Source organism: Canis aureus, chromosome 34, assembly GCF_053574225.1.
Source record: "Canis aureus isolate CA01 chromosome 34, VMU_Caureus_v.1.0, whole genome shotgun sequence".
Taxonomy (NCBI): domain Eukaryota; kingdom Metazoa; phylum Chordata; class Mammalia; order Carnivora; family Canidae; genus Canis; species Canis aureus.
In genome coordinates, this window is record NC_135644.1 from 9,473,991 (window position 1) to 9,490,769 (window position 16,779).

General features: G+C 44.2%; 1 protein-coding gene across 7 annotated transcripts in view; it reads left to right on the forward strand.

The window, feature by feature from the left end:
- Positions 1-16,779, forward strand: part of PDE11A (phosphodiesterase 11A) — a 406,550-nt gene that overhangs the window by 355,112 nt on the left and 34,659 nt on the right. For all 7 annotated transcript variants that reach the window (XR_013371375.1, XR_013371376.1, XM_077883001.1 and 4 more), the window contains 3 exons: positions 2,558-2,635; positions 7,933-7,996; positions 14,732-14,806. Coding sequence is in view for 5 of the 7 variants with exons in the window: in XM_077883001.1 (XP_077739127.1) it covers positions 2,558-2,635; positions 7,933-7,996; positions 14,732-14,806 (217 nt within the window). In the remaining 2 variants the exon portion in view is untranslated. The remainder of the gene's footprint in view (positions 1-2,557; positions 2,636-7,932; positions 7,997-14,731; positions 14,807-16,779) is intronic.

The window sequence follows — 16,779 nt, forward strand, 5'->3', positions numbered from 1 at the left end:
GGTAGATCCCATTATGACTACTACTACTGATTAGATCACCGAAGCTGAATAAGAAGGTTAAGGAACCTACTTGAGGTCAATCATGTGGGCACTAAGTGACAGAACCCATAATAAGGGCCCAATAAATGTTCACCTCATAGTGGGGGGTGGGGGGGTGGGCCCGGGGGACAGCAAGTGAGACAAGTGATGCACATGCGGTGTCAGATCCTGCTTAAAACCTTGATACTTTGTTCATCATGGATTTTTCTTGCATTTATGTTGTTTTTTAAAAAGACTGTATTAAAATATTGTTTATCTTGACAATTGAGCTTTTGGGCACCCACTTAAATTTTGTGCCCAAAGCAACTGGCTCTCTCACCTCACTCTAGTCCCAGTATCATTAGTATTATCATCGGTATCAGGTTGGAAGGGGAGTTACCTATTTATTTGTTGATTGACCCTGCTAAATTCAGAGATGTTTAGAGATTGCACCCATGTCTTGGGTCCATAAAGTCTTATTAAGAGTTGGCATAGGGTAGGTGTTCAAGGAGTAGTTGTGGAACCAAACTTCCTGCTCCACAATAATTCAAAGGAAGACTAGCCTCCCTTCCGTGAGAACAGAACTAGCTGACCTCTTCGATCTCATGTAGGACGATTATGTGTGTCCTTGTTGGCAGTGATCCTATCAATATCATTAACCACAGCTGTCAGGTATTGAGTATCTATTAGGGCCAAACACTTCGCACACCTCATCTCAAATTCTCACCACAAAGCTGGAAACTGAGGCTCAGGCCATGGAATCGCTTGCCTGGGGCCACACGGCTGGTAAGCTAGTAAGTGACAGTCAGCATTTGGCCCAGGTCAGTGTGAGTCCAGACTTGGTTCTTTCCATTTTACCACCTCCCTTTCTCTTTCAGTTCACAGTCCGTCACTGAACAGGCTGTGGCATGACCATGGCCATAGAGAAGGGAGCAGGCACGTGAAGGCGATGGTGAAGTTATACAAAGAAAAGGCACATGCCTGAGCACACAAAGGGGAGGGGAGTTGGCGGGCCCTTCAGTGTCACTGTGCAATGCCATCCCTGCCCATTGCTCGGAGATTGTTGGGGAGGTTTTCCCGTACAGTGGTGTGGCCTTGACCTATATCCACTTGAAGGGATGGATCCAAGACCTGTCTGTTTGTCTCAAATAAGTGAGCCACAGATTTGCCTTCCTGGCCTGCCTCCTTTCAAATCATATGAAAATAATTAGTCCAATCAGATGACAAGAAGTCTATGCGGTTGGGCAGCTGGTGATGGCACCCCAGATCAGACACAAGGAACCGTGCGCCCAGCATTTGTCCCCAAACCACAGTGACTCAGCACTAAGTGTCTGAGGTCCTGCTCTGATCTCCGCCGTGAATGACATGGTTGTATTTTCCAAAGTGCATTTCTTAAAATAGCAGTACTATGGAATTCTGCGGTTAAGGAAGGTGAGACAGGCTTTTCTATCTCGGGATTTCTCGGAGCCTTCAGAAAGCTGATATGGGTGGTGAATCTCCAAGAGAGGTATACCAGAGGCAGCATTTCTCCAACCCGCTTGGCCGGGGAATCCTTGTACGTGGAGTACCTCTGTGTGGGATGCACTTTGAGAAACTGTGTGTCAGGATCTTTTAAATAGTTATCTCCTGAGGAAGCGTTGAGAAAGTGAAACCTTGGGAAGGGATTCTTAAGGAATCAAACTGGTAATGTCTTATTTTCCTTTTGCACTATGAAAGTGAAAAGTCCTATAACTAGATGAAAGTTTTGAAAATAAAAATAAATCCCCCTTATTTTCCTAACTTTAGAATATGCCTTGCTTGTCTTTTCCGTATCTGTGCATCTCCGAATGTGCATCCGTATGTGTGTGTGTGTAGCCAGCACTGAAAATGTGCAGAGCCTATGCTAACTGCTTTGCATTTAATCCTCACAATAACCGTGAGAGGCAGCAAATATGATCCCTGTGTTAGAGATTTGGAAATGGAGGCTCAGAGGGGTTGAGTCCCTTCCCAGGGTTGCACAGCAGGTGGGTGACTTAAACACAGTTGTTTCTGACTCCACAGACTATGTGTTTAAGCCCTGAAATGCTGAAAATGTTATTTTCTAACCTAGAAAAAAGTCTTTGCCTTGAATTTACTACCAGGGAGTTTATCTTATCTCAGATCCTCATACAGCTCAGTTCTATGTTGAATGATAAAAGAACATTCCAGAATTGTTCCCGCTTTTTATTTGTCCTTGCTTCCCTCCTCTGACTTGCAGTGAGTGTCACAAGGGCTTCACGGCAGGCAATCCTACATGCGAGGCCACATTGTCTTCTGCTTTATGGCTCGATAATCTCCTCTGGTGTAAATACACTCAGAACTGATTGTGGCTTTTTCTTGAAGCCTCAACATTTTTTAAAAAGTGATTTATTTTGATATGCTTTAGCCTCATGATTTCAAATATTAAGTTACTTGGTTCAGGTGATCTTATATTTTCCCACAAATGTGTTTATGTCGCCCCGCAGACTGAGAAATTTCATTCCAGATTTTCCTCTCTCTTCCTTCATTTGATTTTGTGCAGGAGGAGGACTGAGTTCTTTGAACTTGTCAGCAAAGGAGAATATGATTGGAACATCAAAAGCCATCGTGATATATTTCGGTAAGAAGAAGCTCTTGTTTATGTGTTTCTTCATTATTTGAAGATTTAGCCATGCTTTGCTGACAGCGCTAAGGGCACGCACGTGATTTCTAAAGTAACGGATCTTAGCTTCCATTCAAAACATTTGGAGAGTGGTCCAATGATCAGAGAAAAGATAGACGGCATGTCTTTTCATCTTCTGATTCATTATCTTTTTTGCCTCCTCTCCATAAATTTGCCTTCAGAATTAGAAAATGGTGTTCAAATTGGTTTCAAGTTTCAGCAAGCTGTGGGGCAGCGGGGTGGGAGGGTAGAGGTTGAGGGGAGGGGGGATTTTGGAACCTTAGAAAACAGTGTTACCCAAAACAAAGTAGACAGTTAACCTTTGGGGTATTCTTAGAGACAGCAGGCATTGTAGATAGAAAACCAATTGGAACAATTTTGGTGGCAGAAATAAGGAGTGTGTTCTAGACATTTCCACTGGATTTCTTCCCAGCCGTTAACAAAAGACAGCAGCAAACCACCGCCCTCCTGTGGCACCATCTGAGCCCCCTGACTGGGCACGACTCCTCTTTCTCTCCTATCCTGTCCCTACCTCACCCACCCCCAGACCTTCTGCTGCCTTATTCCTGTTCCAAAGCTGCTGAGCATTCCTGGGAAAGCTTGTGAGGCCTGGACTGAGGCTCGCTGTGTGCGTCCCACAGCCAGGTGACGACTAGAATCACCCAGAGCAGGACCCCTGTCCCGACAGCCCCAGAGCTGCGGTGCAAGCTCCCGCCTTAGGCTTTGGTAGGCAGGGCTGCCCCCCTGTCCTGCTGCCCCTGACCGCTCTGCTCCCTTTCTCGTCGGGAGAGACACACAGAGAGACAGAGACACGGGCAGAGGGAGACACAGGCTCCCAGGACTCCAGATCTCGCCCTGAGCCCAAGGCACACAGACACCCAATCACGGAGCCACCCAGGTGCTCGCAATGTATTTCTTTTTCATTCCACGAGTAATCATAGGAATGTATTTTTCTGTAACAAATGAAACATGACAGATAAGCCCCCAGACCCCCCCTCCCCCGGGCTGCACTCCCAATTCCCCGATGACGCACAACTATACACCCTGTTATCAATCTGTTGCATCCTCTGCAACCACCTCCGAAGCATTTATATACACGCATAGCCTAAGGAGAAAATACTGTTGAGTGTGGATTTGTTGGTTTTAACATCCGCTATGTATTTATACATCGATCTGAAGCTGTTCACTCAGCTCCAGGCCTTGAAGCTTTTTCCACGTCCGTACATCATCAGCTTTTACTGTTGCATAGTATTCCCAAGTGTGGATTTACCACAGAGTAGTTAGCTGTTCCTCCGCTGAAGAATTCAGTCTATCAAGCGTGATTTCTGCTCCTCTGGAGAGTCACCAGGCACCTCCCAAGGATCAAATTCTAGGGCCTTCGCTCTCCTTCTGGATCTCACCACAGCCCCTAATTGCACTGGACTTTCTGGTCTGGAAGCTCTCCCCTGCCTTGGGTTCTGCAAAGCCCTGCTCCTCAAGACTTTCTACTTTCCTCCGACCCTTGCTTCTCCTCTCCGTCTTTCTTCAGCCCTTCCCCTCCCCACCTTACTCCTGAAATGTAAGGACCTCCAAGGACCTGTTTTGGGTTTTCCTCTCTTGTTCCCGGTGGCTTTCACTACCACCTCCTCTCCATGGACTCCTGCCCCGTGTCTCCAGCCTGGCCTCTCTTCTGAGCACGACTCCTAACGTGCCAGTGCACATTCCATGTCTCCACCTGGGTGTTTTACTACAGGGGTTTTCAAACTTGTTTCGGCAGGATACCCCAGATGTAAGAAAAATCTTATCTGGAAGCCCAGAGTGTTAAACAGAGGTGCTCTGGGAGCTCTCCACGGCCCCCCAGCTTTGCCTTCCCTCCCCCATTTCATGGTTAGACTCTGACCTGTACACTGAGGGGCAGGGGATGTTCCAGGGGACCACTGTCTTAGAGAACTTAAAAACAGCAATAAAAAACCAACTAGGGGCACATGGGTGGCTCAGTGGTTGAGCGTCTGCCTTTGGCTCAGGGTGTGATCCCAGGGTCCTGGGATTGAGTCCCCCATTGGGCTCCCTGTGGGGAGCCTGCTTCTCCCTCTGCCTAAGTCTCTGCCCGCCTCTCTCTCTGTTTTTCATGAATAAATACATAAAGTCTTTAAAAAATAAAAACAATACCAACTACAAGTCGGTCTGCTTTTCATCATCACCACGTGCCACATGCCTGCAGTCTAAACAGTGTCAGTGATAAGATACTTCTCCCTGAGAAAAATCTTTTGTTGGTGTAAGTTCTAAACAGTGGCTGAGATTACTGCTGAGTATCAAAATAATTGATAGGAAAGCTTCAAAGCACCACGCTATTACCGCTCCTTTAGTTGCATACATATCGTACCCGAACGCTAACTGCGGAGTGCGCGGTCACCCGTGAGCCCCTGACGCAGGTGCACGCGGGGCACACTGCAGGTGTGAGCCCCTAACGCTGCAGAGCCTTTAGTGCTTGCTCCGGGTGCAGTTCATGTCTTCGAGCCCACGGAGCTTCACCTTCCTGCCTTCAAGCAGTATATCCAGAAGAAACAATGATAGCACAGTGACGGCAGGAGGAAAGAACCAGAACTTGACTTGCTTCATCTCCGTCATTTTGTGTTGACCATCTGGGCTTCCTGTGAGTGGTTGAGATTTAAAACAGTGAAACAGAGGGCAAAGTGTGAAGTGTGCTTCTTGTCTGGTTAAGTGCAAAATTCAGTTCTTGCACGAACTATTTTATGAGCTACAAATACATATCTTTTTAATTAATCTTGATTCATTTTCATTGCTAATTGTTTTAAAACCGGAGGACAAATCAAGAAAATACCAATGAACACAAGGTTATTGTTGAAATGATTTGGCACATACAAGAGGGGGTGATAAAAATGATCTGCCGTGAGCATCGGAGACTCTGGACGCAGCCCCCCGGGACAGAGCCGGCCGGGCCCTCGGTGCTCCAGCCGCTCACCCAGCGCCCAGTGCTGCACACCCCACTGCAAACGCACTAGCATTAGGCGGACCTGCGGAGTAACTTCCTCCCTCCTCTCTCACTCTAGAAAAGACCTTTCACTTCTAGGGGCCTGATCGAAGCAGTCAGGTGTGAACTACTCCTTCGCCTCCTTTGGTTCTTCCTTGGGAATCTCGCAGCCTTCCCCTTGCCCTTCCTGCCCTTCCGCGTGTCAGGCCCTGAGCCACTCATTCCGACTGGTCTCCCACTTCCCTTCTCTCCTTCTCCAGACTCTTCATACCCACCAGCTAACGTTCTGCCTGGAATTTTCAGCCAGGTGGCCCCTGAGCCCCAACCCTAAGAGGCTCTCCAGGGCCAGTTGGATGAAAGTTTCAGACTCCACCCCCGCCCCATCCTCCCTCAGGCTGTTTTCAGTCCCCTTAGCAGTATGAACGCTCTGCTCCACTGTAGGGTCTTCACTGAAAACAGAGACTACTTCCCTCAGACTTTATGGATTCCAGCTCCAGCTCTGATACTTCCTCACTGTGTAAACTTTCTAACCTGTCTGATCAAGGAATGCAAAACACTATGTGCTTTATAAAATGGGAGTAATAATAGTATCCCTACCTCGTATGCAGACTGGGTCACTCTGTAGCGCTTGGTCAGCTAATGGTACCTACTAGAATGACCACTATCTGAGCACCTAGTCAGATACTCAACACACTTGTTAACTGACTGATTGATGGTGATAAGAATTTGAGAAGCAAGCCTCGAATTATCAAGCAGATGGAATCTAAGCAGTTGTCCAAGTTAGGGTATAAGTAGGCAACCTCACAGAGATTATTTCCCATCTAGGAGAGAGATTGCAAAGTCCGATGCATTACCTACAGTCTTGTCTCCCTCTGGTACCAGCAGAACCTAAAATGAGAAGCCTCAGAGTGTAGCAAGAGGGGGTCTGGAAGCTTTGTGATAAACACACAATCCTGAATCCTTACTGGCTTTGGGAAAGTTACTTAACCTCTCCATTTACCTCCCCATAAAATGGGAATAAGGGCCCCTCCCTCAGAGGGTTTAGAAGATTCATTTGGTTAGTAGTTAGTGGGTCAAGCACTTCGTACAGAGGCAGGCACACAGCAGAGTGCTTGTCACAGAAGATCAACTCCGAAGAATGCACCAGGGCATTGCTCCGCATAGATGTGCTTCGGGTTAGATGCTGCCTCACTCCTGGAGGGGGCTGCTGATGCGGTGGGCCTGGTGGTGCTTGAATGACCTATTGTTACCTGCCGCTTTGCCCTGTGCTCTGGGGGGGTTTCCTGGGGAAGTTGTGCAAACCCCACTACCATCTAGGCACACTCTGCCATCTGGGAAGCAGACACGTTTCCAAGGCACTGGAGTCTGGCAGGGTATGAAATGTTAACACCCGACACCAGGACAGCCCTGTGACCTCCAGCAACACCCCCCTTTCTTCCAAAAGGAGCCAGCCAAGATGTGGCCTCTCAGCTCCAATCCTTCTTCGCCTGTCATCACTGGCGTTAGTACAAAGAAAGCACATTTTGGACAAAGGGCGTGCCTTGCTTTTCCCACCTCCCATCACATCAGATTATGAGCACCAGAGCTATAGACAATTTAAATTGTTCCCCACGTTTTTATATCCATGGTTCAGGGTGAATTCTAATCAAACCCCAGAGAAACCTGCCCCCCAAAGCCTGCTTCCCCTCCTGCTATGCTTTCTTATGTACTCAAATTAATGAAAGCTGTAGCTGAATGTGTTTCTTCTTCATTATGCTTGTGAAACATGGTTGCAGCCAGGGAATACACTGGAGCCAACAGGGTGGCTCTCGCAGTAAATCCTAGCTCCGGGGAGCCGGCGAGCATGAAGGCGCTCTGGGGCGGGGGGGCTCGCCCCTCTGCTGCGGGTGCCCTCCATGCCCCTCCATCAGCGCAAAGTCGGTGCAGAGGTTTGGCAGCTATTCGGTGCTGATTCTCCAGGAATAGAGAGCATCGTCCATTAGAGATTATTTTAAGCAGGGCTTGCTTAGCTCAGGTAGAGAGAGTCGTGCTCTGCCTTCCTCGATCGGCTACAGACTCAACAAAAGGGCACCCAGGGTGTGCGTGGAGCTTTGTCTTCCTGAGTGGTGTGGCCACAGGAGGGACAGGCTGGACATGGGACTGTGAACACTGCTTCCCTTGTTGAGCAAAAGACATGTGAGAGTTGGCCTGAGTCCCATTTTATTTATTTATGTATCTAGGATGGGTTTGTTTAGGAATGCGACAAAAGATTATTCAGGCTGTTTTGTTTGGTTCTGTTTTTCAGATCAATGTTAATGACAGCCTGTGACCTTGGAGCCGTGACCAAACCGTGGGAGATCTCCAGACAGGCAAGTGGTGATTAATGGCAGGGCTCTGCAGAGGAGGGACTGGGGGGCGGGGGGGGGGGGCAATATTCCCAGAACCCCAACTCCCAGGCCCTGAAGCCCTAGGCAATTTGCATCAGTATTAACCTGGTGTAAAAAATAGCAGGAGGCTTGAGAGAGACATAGTTTATCGCACAGCCATGCTTTAACGGGCTTCCACGGAGTCATAATATTCCTGATTCTGTAAGGTTTTCTTAATACTCTCAATCCAAATAACAAGTTGACCGCTTCCTAAGGCGAGAGTTCCAAAAACAGTGTTTTTAAATAGGTAATCAAGTTTTAGCACAAGGTCCTCTTTTTTCTCACCTTAAAAAAAAAAAAAAAGGGAAAAAGAAACAAAGGAAGTCAAAGGGAAATTTTATTTTTCTTTTTTTTTTAATATTTTATTTATTCATGAGAGACACAGAGAGAGAGAGAGAGAGGCAGAGACACAGGCAGAGGGAGAAGCAGGCTCCATGCACCGGGAGCCCGATGTGGGATTCGATCCTGAGTCTCCAGGATCAGACCCTGGGCTGAAAGCGGCGCTAACCCACTGAGCCACCCGGGCCACCCTTATTTTTCTTTTTAAAGGCAAGCAGATCACTTTAGCCAAAGTGTGCAATAACTCAACTTAATTTGCACGAAAAATCATGCCTTTACCACATGTCTGGTTTCACTACCCAAAGTGTTAGTTTAGAACAAGAATAGTTTTCAAGCCAGTAATCACACAGTTTAAGATTCTTGATTACTGGGCAGCCCTGGTGGTGCAGCGGTTTAGCGCCGCCTGCAGCCTGGAGAGTGATCCTGGAGACCCAGGATGGAGTCCCACATCGGGCTTCCTGCATGGAGCCTGCTTCTCCCTCTGCCTGGGTCTCTGCCCCTCTCTCTTACTCTCTCTGAATGAATAAATAAATAAATCTAAAAAAAAAGATTCTTGATTACTGATAGTATTTGGAGATTAATATCTTTTTAATTTTTATGAGACACCTACTGTATAGGGTATGAAATAGTAACTTGGTATCTTAAGTCTCAATATTTTAGGGAAAATAAAATAGATTTCATATAGCAGTAAATAATAATAATAATACTTACTATTAAGTATTATTAATAATACTTATTAAGTATTATTATTACTATTTATTGTTATGACTAAGTATCTAATATCCAAATATCTAATTTCAAAGCCCCCTCCCCCCCACTTTGACTTAGGTATAGTTACTCTAAGTAGGCTGAATAATAGCAACCCAAAGATATCAGCCCCTAAATTCTGGAACTTCTAAATGTTGGAAAAAGGGTCTTTGCAGATGTCATTAAGTTAAGGACCATCATTATCATTATCACCATCATTATCCTGGATTAGGGTGAGCCCTAAATTCAATGACAGGCATCCTTAGAAGAGACACAGGGAGATGACACATTCAGAAGAAGAGAAGGGGATGTAAAGACAAGGCAGAGAGTAGAGCGATGCAGCCACAAGCAAAGGGAAGGTGGCAGCCACCAGAAACTGGAAAGGGGCAGAGGACACATTCTCCCCTAGAGGCTTCAGAGTGAGCTTGGCCTTGGCAACACCGTGATTTCTGTTCAGTGAACTGATGTTGAGCAGCTGACCTCCAGAACCATGAGAGAATAGATTCCTATTGTTTTTTTTTTTTAATTTTTAAAAAATTTTTTTTAATTTATTTACGATAGTCACACAGAGAGAGAGAGAGAGAGAGAGAGGCAGAGACACAGGCAGAGGGAGAAGCAGGCTCCATGTATTGGGAGCCCGATGTGGGGCTCAATCCCGGGTCTCCAGGATTGCACCCTGGGCCAAAGGCAGGCGCTAAACCGCTGCGCCACCCAGGGATCCCCTAGATTCCTATTGTTTTAAGACACCACATTTGTGGTCATGTCTGGCAACCCTGGGAAACCAATACAGTTGTTACCCCTATCTCACAAATGGGGGAAGTGAAGCCTAGAAAGAATAAGTAGCTTGTAAGTGGTGCGGCTAGGTATTCAAATCCTAGCAGATTAAACTCCAAAGCCTCCATTCTTTACAGTGCTTTACACTACCTTACACCAGATACATCAATCAGTATTTTTAAATGATGCCCATGTATCAGCAGAATGAGCTATTATCCCTCAGCCTCAGTTGCTAAAACCAACATATTGTTCATGAACATGTGCATCCAGGGTCAGCTGGTACTGCTCCTGATTTTGGACTGGGGCTGAAGAAGCATTACCATCTGGATCATTCTGACAGGGGCCCTACCGTGTCTTGCACTGGCAAGTAAATGCCCTTTCCCAGAAATTCATTGGCCTAGAACTTGTCACAAGAGTCTACTCAACCAGGAAGTATTATCCTTTAGTGTGCCCAGAACGTAGAAAGCCAGAAAGTTAGTGAAAACGTGACTACCACCATTTGCCCTTCTAATCACCAAAAGTGTGATTCACTCTCCTTCCTGCAGGCAAAATATACTCATCTTTTCCTCAAGGGAAATGACCCAAATGTCCCATTCATCATGGTATCAAGCTCAAAGTCCAGGATCTCTGGTCCAGATGCAAATTAAAGACCTACACACACACCCCAAACACAACATCTGACATACACCCAAACCACGAAATACTCCTCATAAGACTCCCATTCAGGAAGGGGAAGAGATGGCCAACATTTGGCAGTTAGAGAGCCACAGTAATTCCAAAATCCCACTGGGCATTCACTGTGAAGCCATCCACTCTGTAGCAGGCTCTGATTCCCTGGGAGATGCTCCCCTGTCATCCTTATCCATGGCCTGTAGATCTATCCTGGGAAATCATCCCTTTTCCATTGTCCTTGGCTATATCCAAACGCCAGGCAGTTTTTCTAACCTGTTTCCCACTCAAAGAAGATTGAAGACTCAAGACTTATTTTAGGTTTTAAGTAGTCCCAGTCCTTTTTTTTTTTTAATTTATTTTTTATTTATGATAGGCACACAGTGAGAGAGAGAGAGAGGCAGAGATACAGGCAGAGAGAGAAGCAGGCTCCATGCACCGGGAGCCCGACGTGGGATTCGATCCCGGGTCTCCAGGATCGCGCCCTGGGCCAAAGGCAGGCTCCAAACCGCTGTGCCACCCAGGGATCCCAGTAGTCCCAGTCCTATGGGATTTTTGGCACCATAGGTCTCTTAGATATTAGGATATTAGTCAGCTTCTTATGTCTTTGATTCTAGTCATTTCCATTTGCCAATAACTACATCCATAGTTGTATTCTAGATAGATTTCTTTAAAAAAAAAAAAAAGATTTTTTAATTTATTCATGAGAGACACACAGAGAGAGAGGTAGAGACACAGGCCCAGGGAAAAGCAGGCTCCATGCAGGGAGCCCGATGTGGGACTCAATTCCAGGTCTCCAGGATCATGCCCTGGGCCGAAGGTGGCGCTAAACCGCTGAGCCACCCGGGCTGCCCAGATAGATTTCTTAATTCTGCTCTATCTCTTTGCTTCCTTGTTTTCAAGAACAAAGAAAAGTAACATGTGTACTTCTTTCTTCCTCTTTCATGACCCAATTGCTAGAATTTGGGACCTAACAGATGCCAGTGAAAGAACCATGTAGCAAAATCATTTCTCTGGGCCGTTCTGTACAATTGAAGGGATATCCTGTGTACCGCCCAATTCGTTCAGAGGTCTTAACTGTGAGGGCACTGGCCACACCTTTGATTCTTGTTGCAAAGCTGAGTTGTTTTTTGTGGGGTTTTTTTTAGATTTTATTTTTAAGTACTCTTTACACCCAGGATGGGGTTGAACTCACAACCCTGAGATCAAGAGTCACACGCTCCACTGACTGACCAGCCAGGCACCCTGCAAGGCTGAGTCTTGATCAGCCTTAGTCATTCAAAATGTATCTCAATTTTTATTTTTACAGTTTGGAGTCAAAAGCAGCTTCATCTTCCATCCCTGAAAATGAAGACTGAATTTGTGACTCTCTCTATTCCTTTTCATTCCTGATTATATAAACCTGCCATCAATTCTTTTCTGAGCTCACTTCTTATAATACTTAGCAAAACTGTCAACAGCAATCATCACATGCTTCTAACATTTGTTTTCCAATCTCTTCCCCTAAGGCTGTAAATTCATTAGATACATTATTTGCTTTATTTCAGTGAGAATTGTACAAAATATTTTGCCACTGTGTAACATGGGCCATCATCCTCACAGCCTCCCACAACATTTCCTCACTGTCTTATACCTGGTCCCCACACTGTTGGCACCACATATTTCAGGATCTTCTTATATTTTTCTTCCTTTTTTAAAATTTCTTTTTCTTTTAACATCAGCACCTCATTTCCATACTAGTTTTTGTGTTAGGCCAAACTTCAGTAGGCTTTGTCGCAGTAACAAATACATTCTCAAATTTCAGTTGCTTAAGTCAAAGAAAAGCCTATTTCTTTGCTCCTGTCACATTCCAGTACAGATTGGGCAGTTTTCCTACAAAGTTCTCTTCTAATAAATAGCTCTCCTCCAAGTGATCCTCAGTTTTCGTTTTAGTGCAACACATTTGAAATTATAGACAGCAGGGTAAGTGGGGAGAACTTGCATGGTTGAGTAGCTTATTTGTACATCTCTGCCCACTCTTCACTTCCCCCATGTGCGAAGGCTCCCCTATAGTAAAGTTTGGAAACAGAGAAGAGGTAGGTATCTTCCAAGTCTGGGGGAAAGGTATAGGTAGTGGGGGTGGCCAGTCTGATTGGGATGGAAAGAAGCGAAAGAGTGGAGAGTGGCAGAAAGTTCAGGGGACCAGGGAAAAAATAGAGAAGATTGGAAAGAGAATGGGATGAGGTCTGATGTGTCAGGACTTTCAGAAACCCCAGTGAGATGCGTGTCAACAACTAATGGAGCAGTAGCCCACTTAGAAGCAAGAAAAGGACAGGATAAAGCGTTTCTGCATTGATATTTTAGACCAATTTGGGAGGCCCACTGGCCACTTGAAGGTGGCTTCTTAGGCTTCTTAGGCTTTGATGTAAGTAATACTTTATTTTTAGGATGTGCAGAAACCCAGGAGTTCAGGGAAATAAAACACAAAACCATGATTTTCCAAACATTTCCATCAAAAATCTTGTCACGCCTCTAAACTGGAGATCTCATTTGTGTTTGTCTCTAAATTGAATAGGTTAAAATGTTTTCAAAAACATACTCACTTCTATGGTTTTAGGAAATATTTGGACAAAAACAATGGAACCTTCTTTCAAAAATATAAAAATATTTCTAATTTCCTAGATGTTGATTTTTTTTAACATTTCCTTGCAGATTTTGGTGCCTATTCCATTTTTCCTTCTTCACAAACATGACTCTAAGCATGTGGGTTTCCCCAGTGATCCCCCAAGGCCTGATTAGCATCTCAATTTCCTTCTTTAATAAAAAATTCAATCAGGAGCCACTTAATGTTCCTGATTGGGTTTTTAAGTACAAATGAAACAGTGGTACAAGTTGAGCCGTGAAAGAAGCACAGGGGAGATACCCAGGACCACTTTAGAAAGATCAAGGACAGGATTTTGTTTTAATTTCTTTGCTTTCCAGGGGCTATAGACCTACACAGGACTCCTACCTTGGGGTGGCCTGGTGTGCACATTTGTATTCTTTAGTGCATAAGACCCACCTCAGAGCAATCTGAGAGAGTGTTCTGGGAGCTGAATAAATGAGGGCAGGCCCTTAGGGGACCATTTCTTTTTTAAAGGAAGGCCAGAGACAGAGAGAGAGGTCTGGAGTGCTAATGTGAAAGGTAGTAGCTGAGACTAGAGAGAGAGAAGTGAATCAGACCCTAGAAAAATTGAGCCAGTTCCAACTAGTTTTATGCTATTGAATGTCTAAAAGGTACTCATATTCCTTATTAGAAATGTTGAAAATCTGAACTGACTATATATTCTATTTTTTAAATAAATGAGCTATATACCTGCTATTCTCGGGGGTGGGGGAGTGTGTGTAAGAGACAGAGAGACAGAGAGATGTTTTTATGTTTTATCAATGGTTATGATTAATAGTTGACAGAATTTCTTGAGAGAGAATGCTTAGGTAAATTATCTTGATTCTATCCACTTGACCAAAATTAAACCATTCTAGCCTTTTCCACACCTTAGAACTTCATCTTATAAGAGCCTGGAATAGAGGAAAAACGAGTCTGGGAATCTAGATCTTCTTGCCATCAAATTTTCTGGGATTTTTTCCCCCTGCTCTTCCAAATTTTGTAAATCTAGCGAGTTCATCTCAGAGATTTCCTATATGCACACTAGAGGGTTGTTGAAAATACCTGTTTAACACTTCTCTGTTATATCATTATGCTTCACATAAGCTATCATAAGCACAGGGCTTGGAGAAGCGTCTCTTTAGCCTAACAATGATCAATTATTATTACAAGTATATTATAAAATATATTACAAGTATATTATAAAACAAAAATTACTCTTAGGTACTATTTGCTTTATTTTTCTGCAATAAGAACATTTCCTACTTTGAAGGTGCCAACCCAGTACCTCACCCTGAATATGGAATCTGTACTGTCAGAGATGATCTCCTAGCATGCATCTGAAAATACCTTGCACAAGTTCTTCTAATTAAAAGGAAATCAGTTTCATTGATTAAAGTCTGTAATAACTTGAAACAGAAAAGGTTAACATACTTCTTCAAACGCTGTTTAAATGATTATCTGTGTTGAAAATAATCTTATGATAAATTACACATAACCATAAATTAAGTATCTGTATGTTTTAGGTGGCCGAACTTGTAACCAGTGAGTTCTTTGAGCAAGGAGATCGGGAGAGAGCAGAACTCAAACTCACTCCTTCAGTAAGTCCATCTTTTTATTATGACATATTTACCCTTTGGAATGACATTTTCAAAAGTAACTCCAAATCACAACTTGAAAGTGGGAAAGACTGAAAGTGGAGTTAAGGAAGCATTCCTGAAAGTTTAAAACTTTAATAAACTTCGAGATCCCTGGGTGGCTCAGCGGTTTGGTGCCTGCCTTTGGCCCAGGGCAGGATCCTGGAGTCCCAGGATTGAGTCCCACATTGGGCTCCCTGCATGGAGCCTGCTTCTCCCTCTGCCTGGGTCTCTGCCTCCCTCTCCCTCTCTCTCTCTCTCATAAATAAATAAATAAATAAATAAATAAATAAATAAATAAATCTTTAAAAAGAGAAAAAAAAAAAAAAGCTAACTGCCTGCCAAAGAGTAAGGTTCTGGCTAATTGCAGGATTAAAAAAAAAAAAAAAACTTTAATAAACTTCAACATTCAATACTCTTATTCCCAGGTTTTCCTGAGCTCTCACAGTGGGACAAGTAGGCACAAGGGAGGATGTGCAGAGTGGCATTTGAGTAGCTCAAAGCCCAGTGCTGGTGCTTCTTATGTGATCAGTAGCTACTATGGAATAGAAATACAGACAAAAGTTGAAGGCCAGCTGTCCAGCCTTGAGCAGCGAGAATGAACAGCTGCAGTAAACAATGGATGTCCTGGGTTTTATTTTCCGATTTCAAACTTTCCAAAACCTCAAATCCAAATCATTACAAATCTCTGTTTCATTTCTTTGTTTGAGAATGAAAGGTTTCACTTGGGGAACTAGGTTCTGTTGACTGAAATGCTATTTTTATTGGACTCATCCATTCAATTATTAGTTGAGAATGCTTACTATAGGCTCAGGATAATGTTGTTTTTGCTCAAACAAGACCAAAGACATAAATGCTTCCATCACCACCCACAAGGAGGGAGTGGCTTCTTTATTTGTAAGGTATGGTTAGTTAAAAACACACCATCCATGGGATCCCTGGGTGGCGCAGCGGTTTGGCGCCTGCTTTTGGCCCAGGGCGCGATCCTGGAGACCCGGGATCGAATCCCACGTCGGGCTCCCGGTGCATGGAGCCTGCTTCTCCCTCTGCCTGTGTCTCTGCCTCTCTCTCTCTCTCTCTGTGAGACTATCATAAATAAATAAAAATTAAAAAAAAAAAAAACACACCATCCAACAACTCAAAGAGTGGTGCAAAGTATTGTAAAGCTGGCCCAGCGCAGTAGATTCAGTGCAGCTCAGTTGTCAATTGTCAAGAATGTCTGTTTATGAGGATTTAAGTCAACCGAGTATTGAACATTTAAAGGTATTTATATGATCTTCAAGCTTTAGGACGCCTTTCTTCGCTGACATTTAAAAGCAAGGAAATGCAGCAGAACTAGCTCCTGGATAAACAGCTTCACCTACTTGAAGTCACACCTCACAGCCTTGCTAATTTTGACTATTCCTAATTTATTGTTTACCTATAAAATGTGAGATGACTGCATAGGTTAGAACACTCACCCAGTGTTTCAGTTTCCTAAGCAACATCTATTTATATTGTTTCCAGAACCTCCTTTTATTCTTTTTTGGTGGTATCACCAGCTTTGGCTATAAAAATAAAGATACTAGATTGGGAAACATAATTAATTTGTAAAACCTCATATAACCCACATTTCTCTCAGCTACATACCTATTTTCAAATTAAAGCTTTCCTCCACTTAAAAAAAAAAAAAAAAACTGTTTCAGAGGCGTCCTCTGAAGGGTTGATAAAGCAGCAATACCACAGGTCATTTAATTAAATGAAAAAAAAATATGAGTCAGTTGCCATCACTGGCGAGCTGGCAGGTGCAGTGACGCAGCACTAAGGAGCCTTTGTCTGGAGGCTCAGGTAAGGCTTTCTCTGAAGACGGAAATGAAATTAATTTTGCAGTGGAAGCATAGCACTAAATGCTAGTCTCCCCTCACAAAAGGCTACTTAACATTGCTGATGACAGTCTC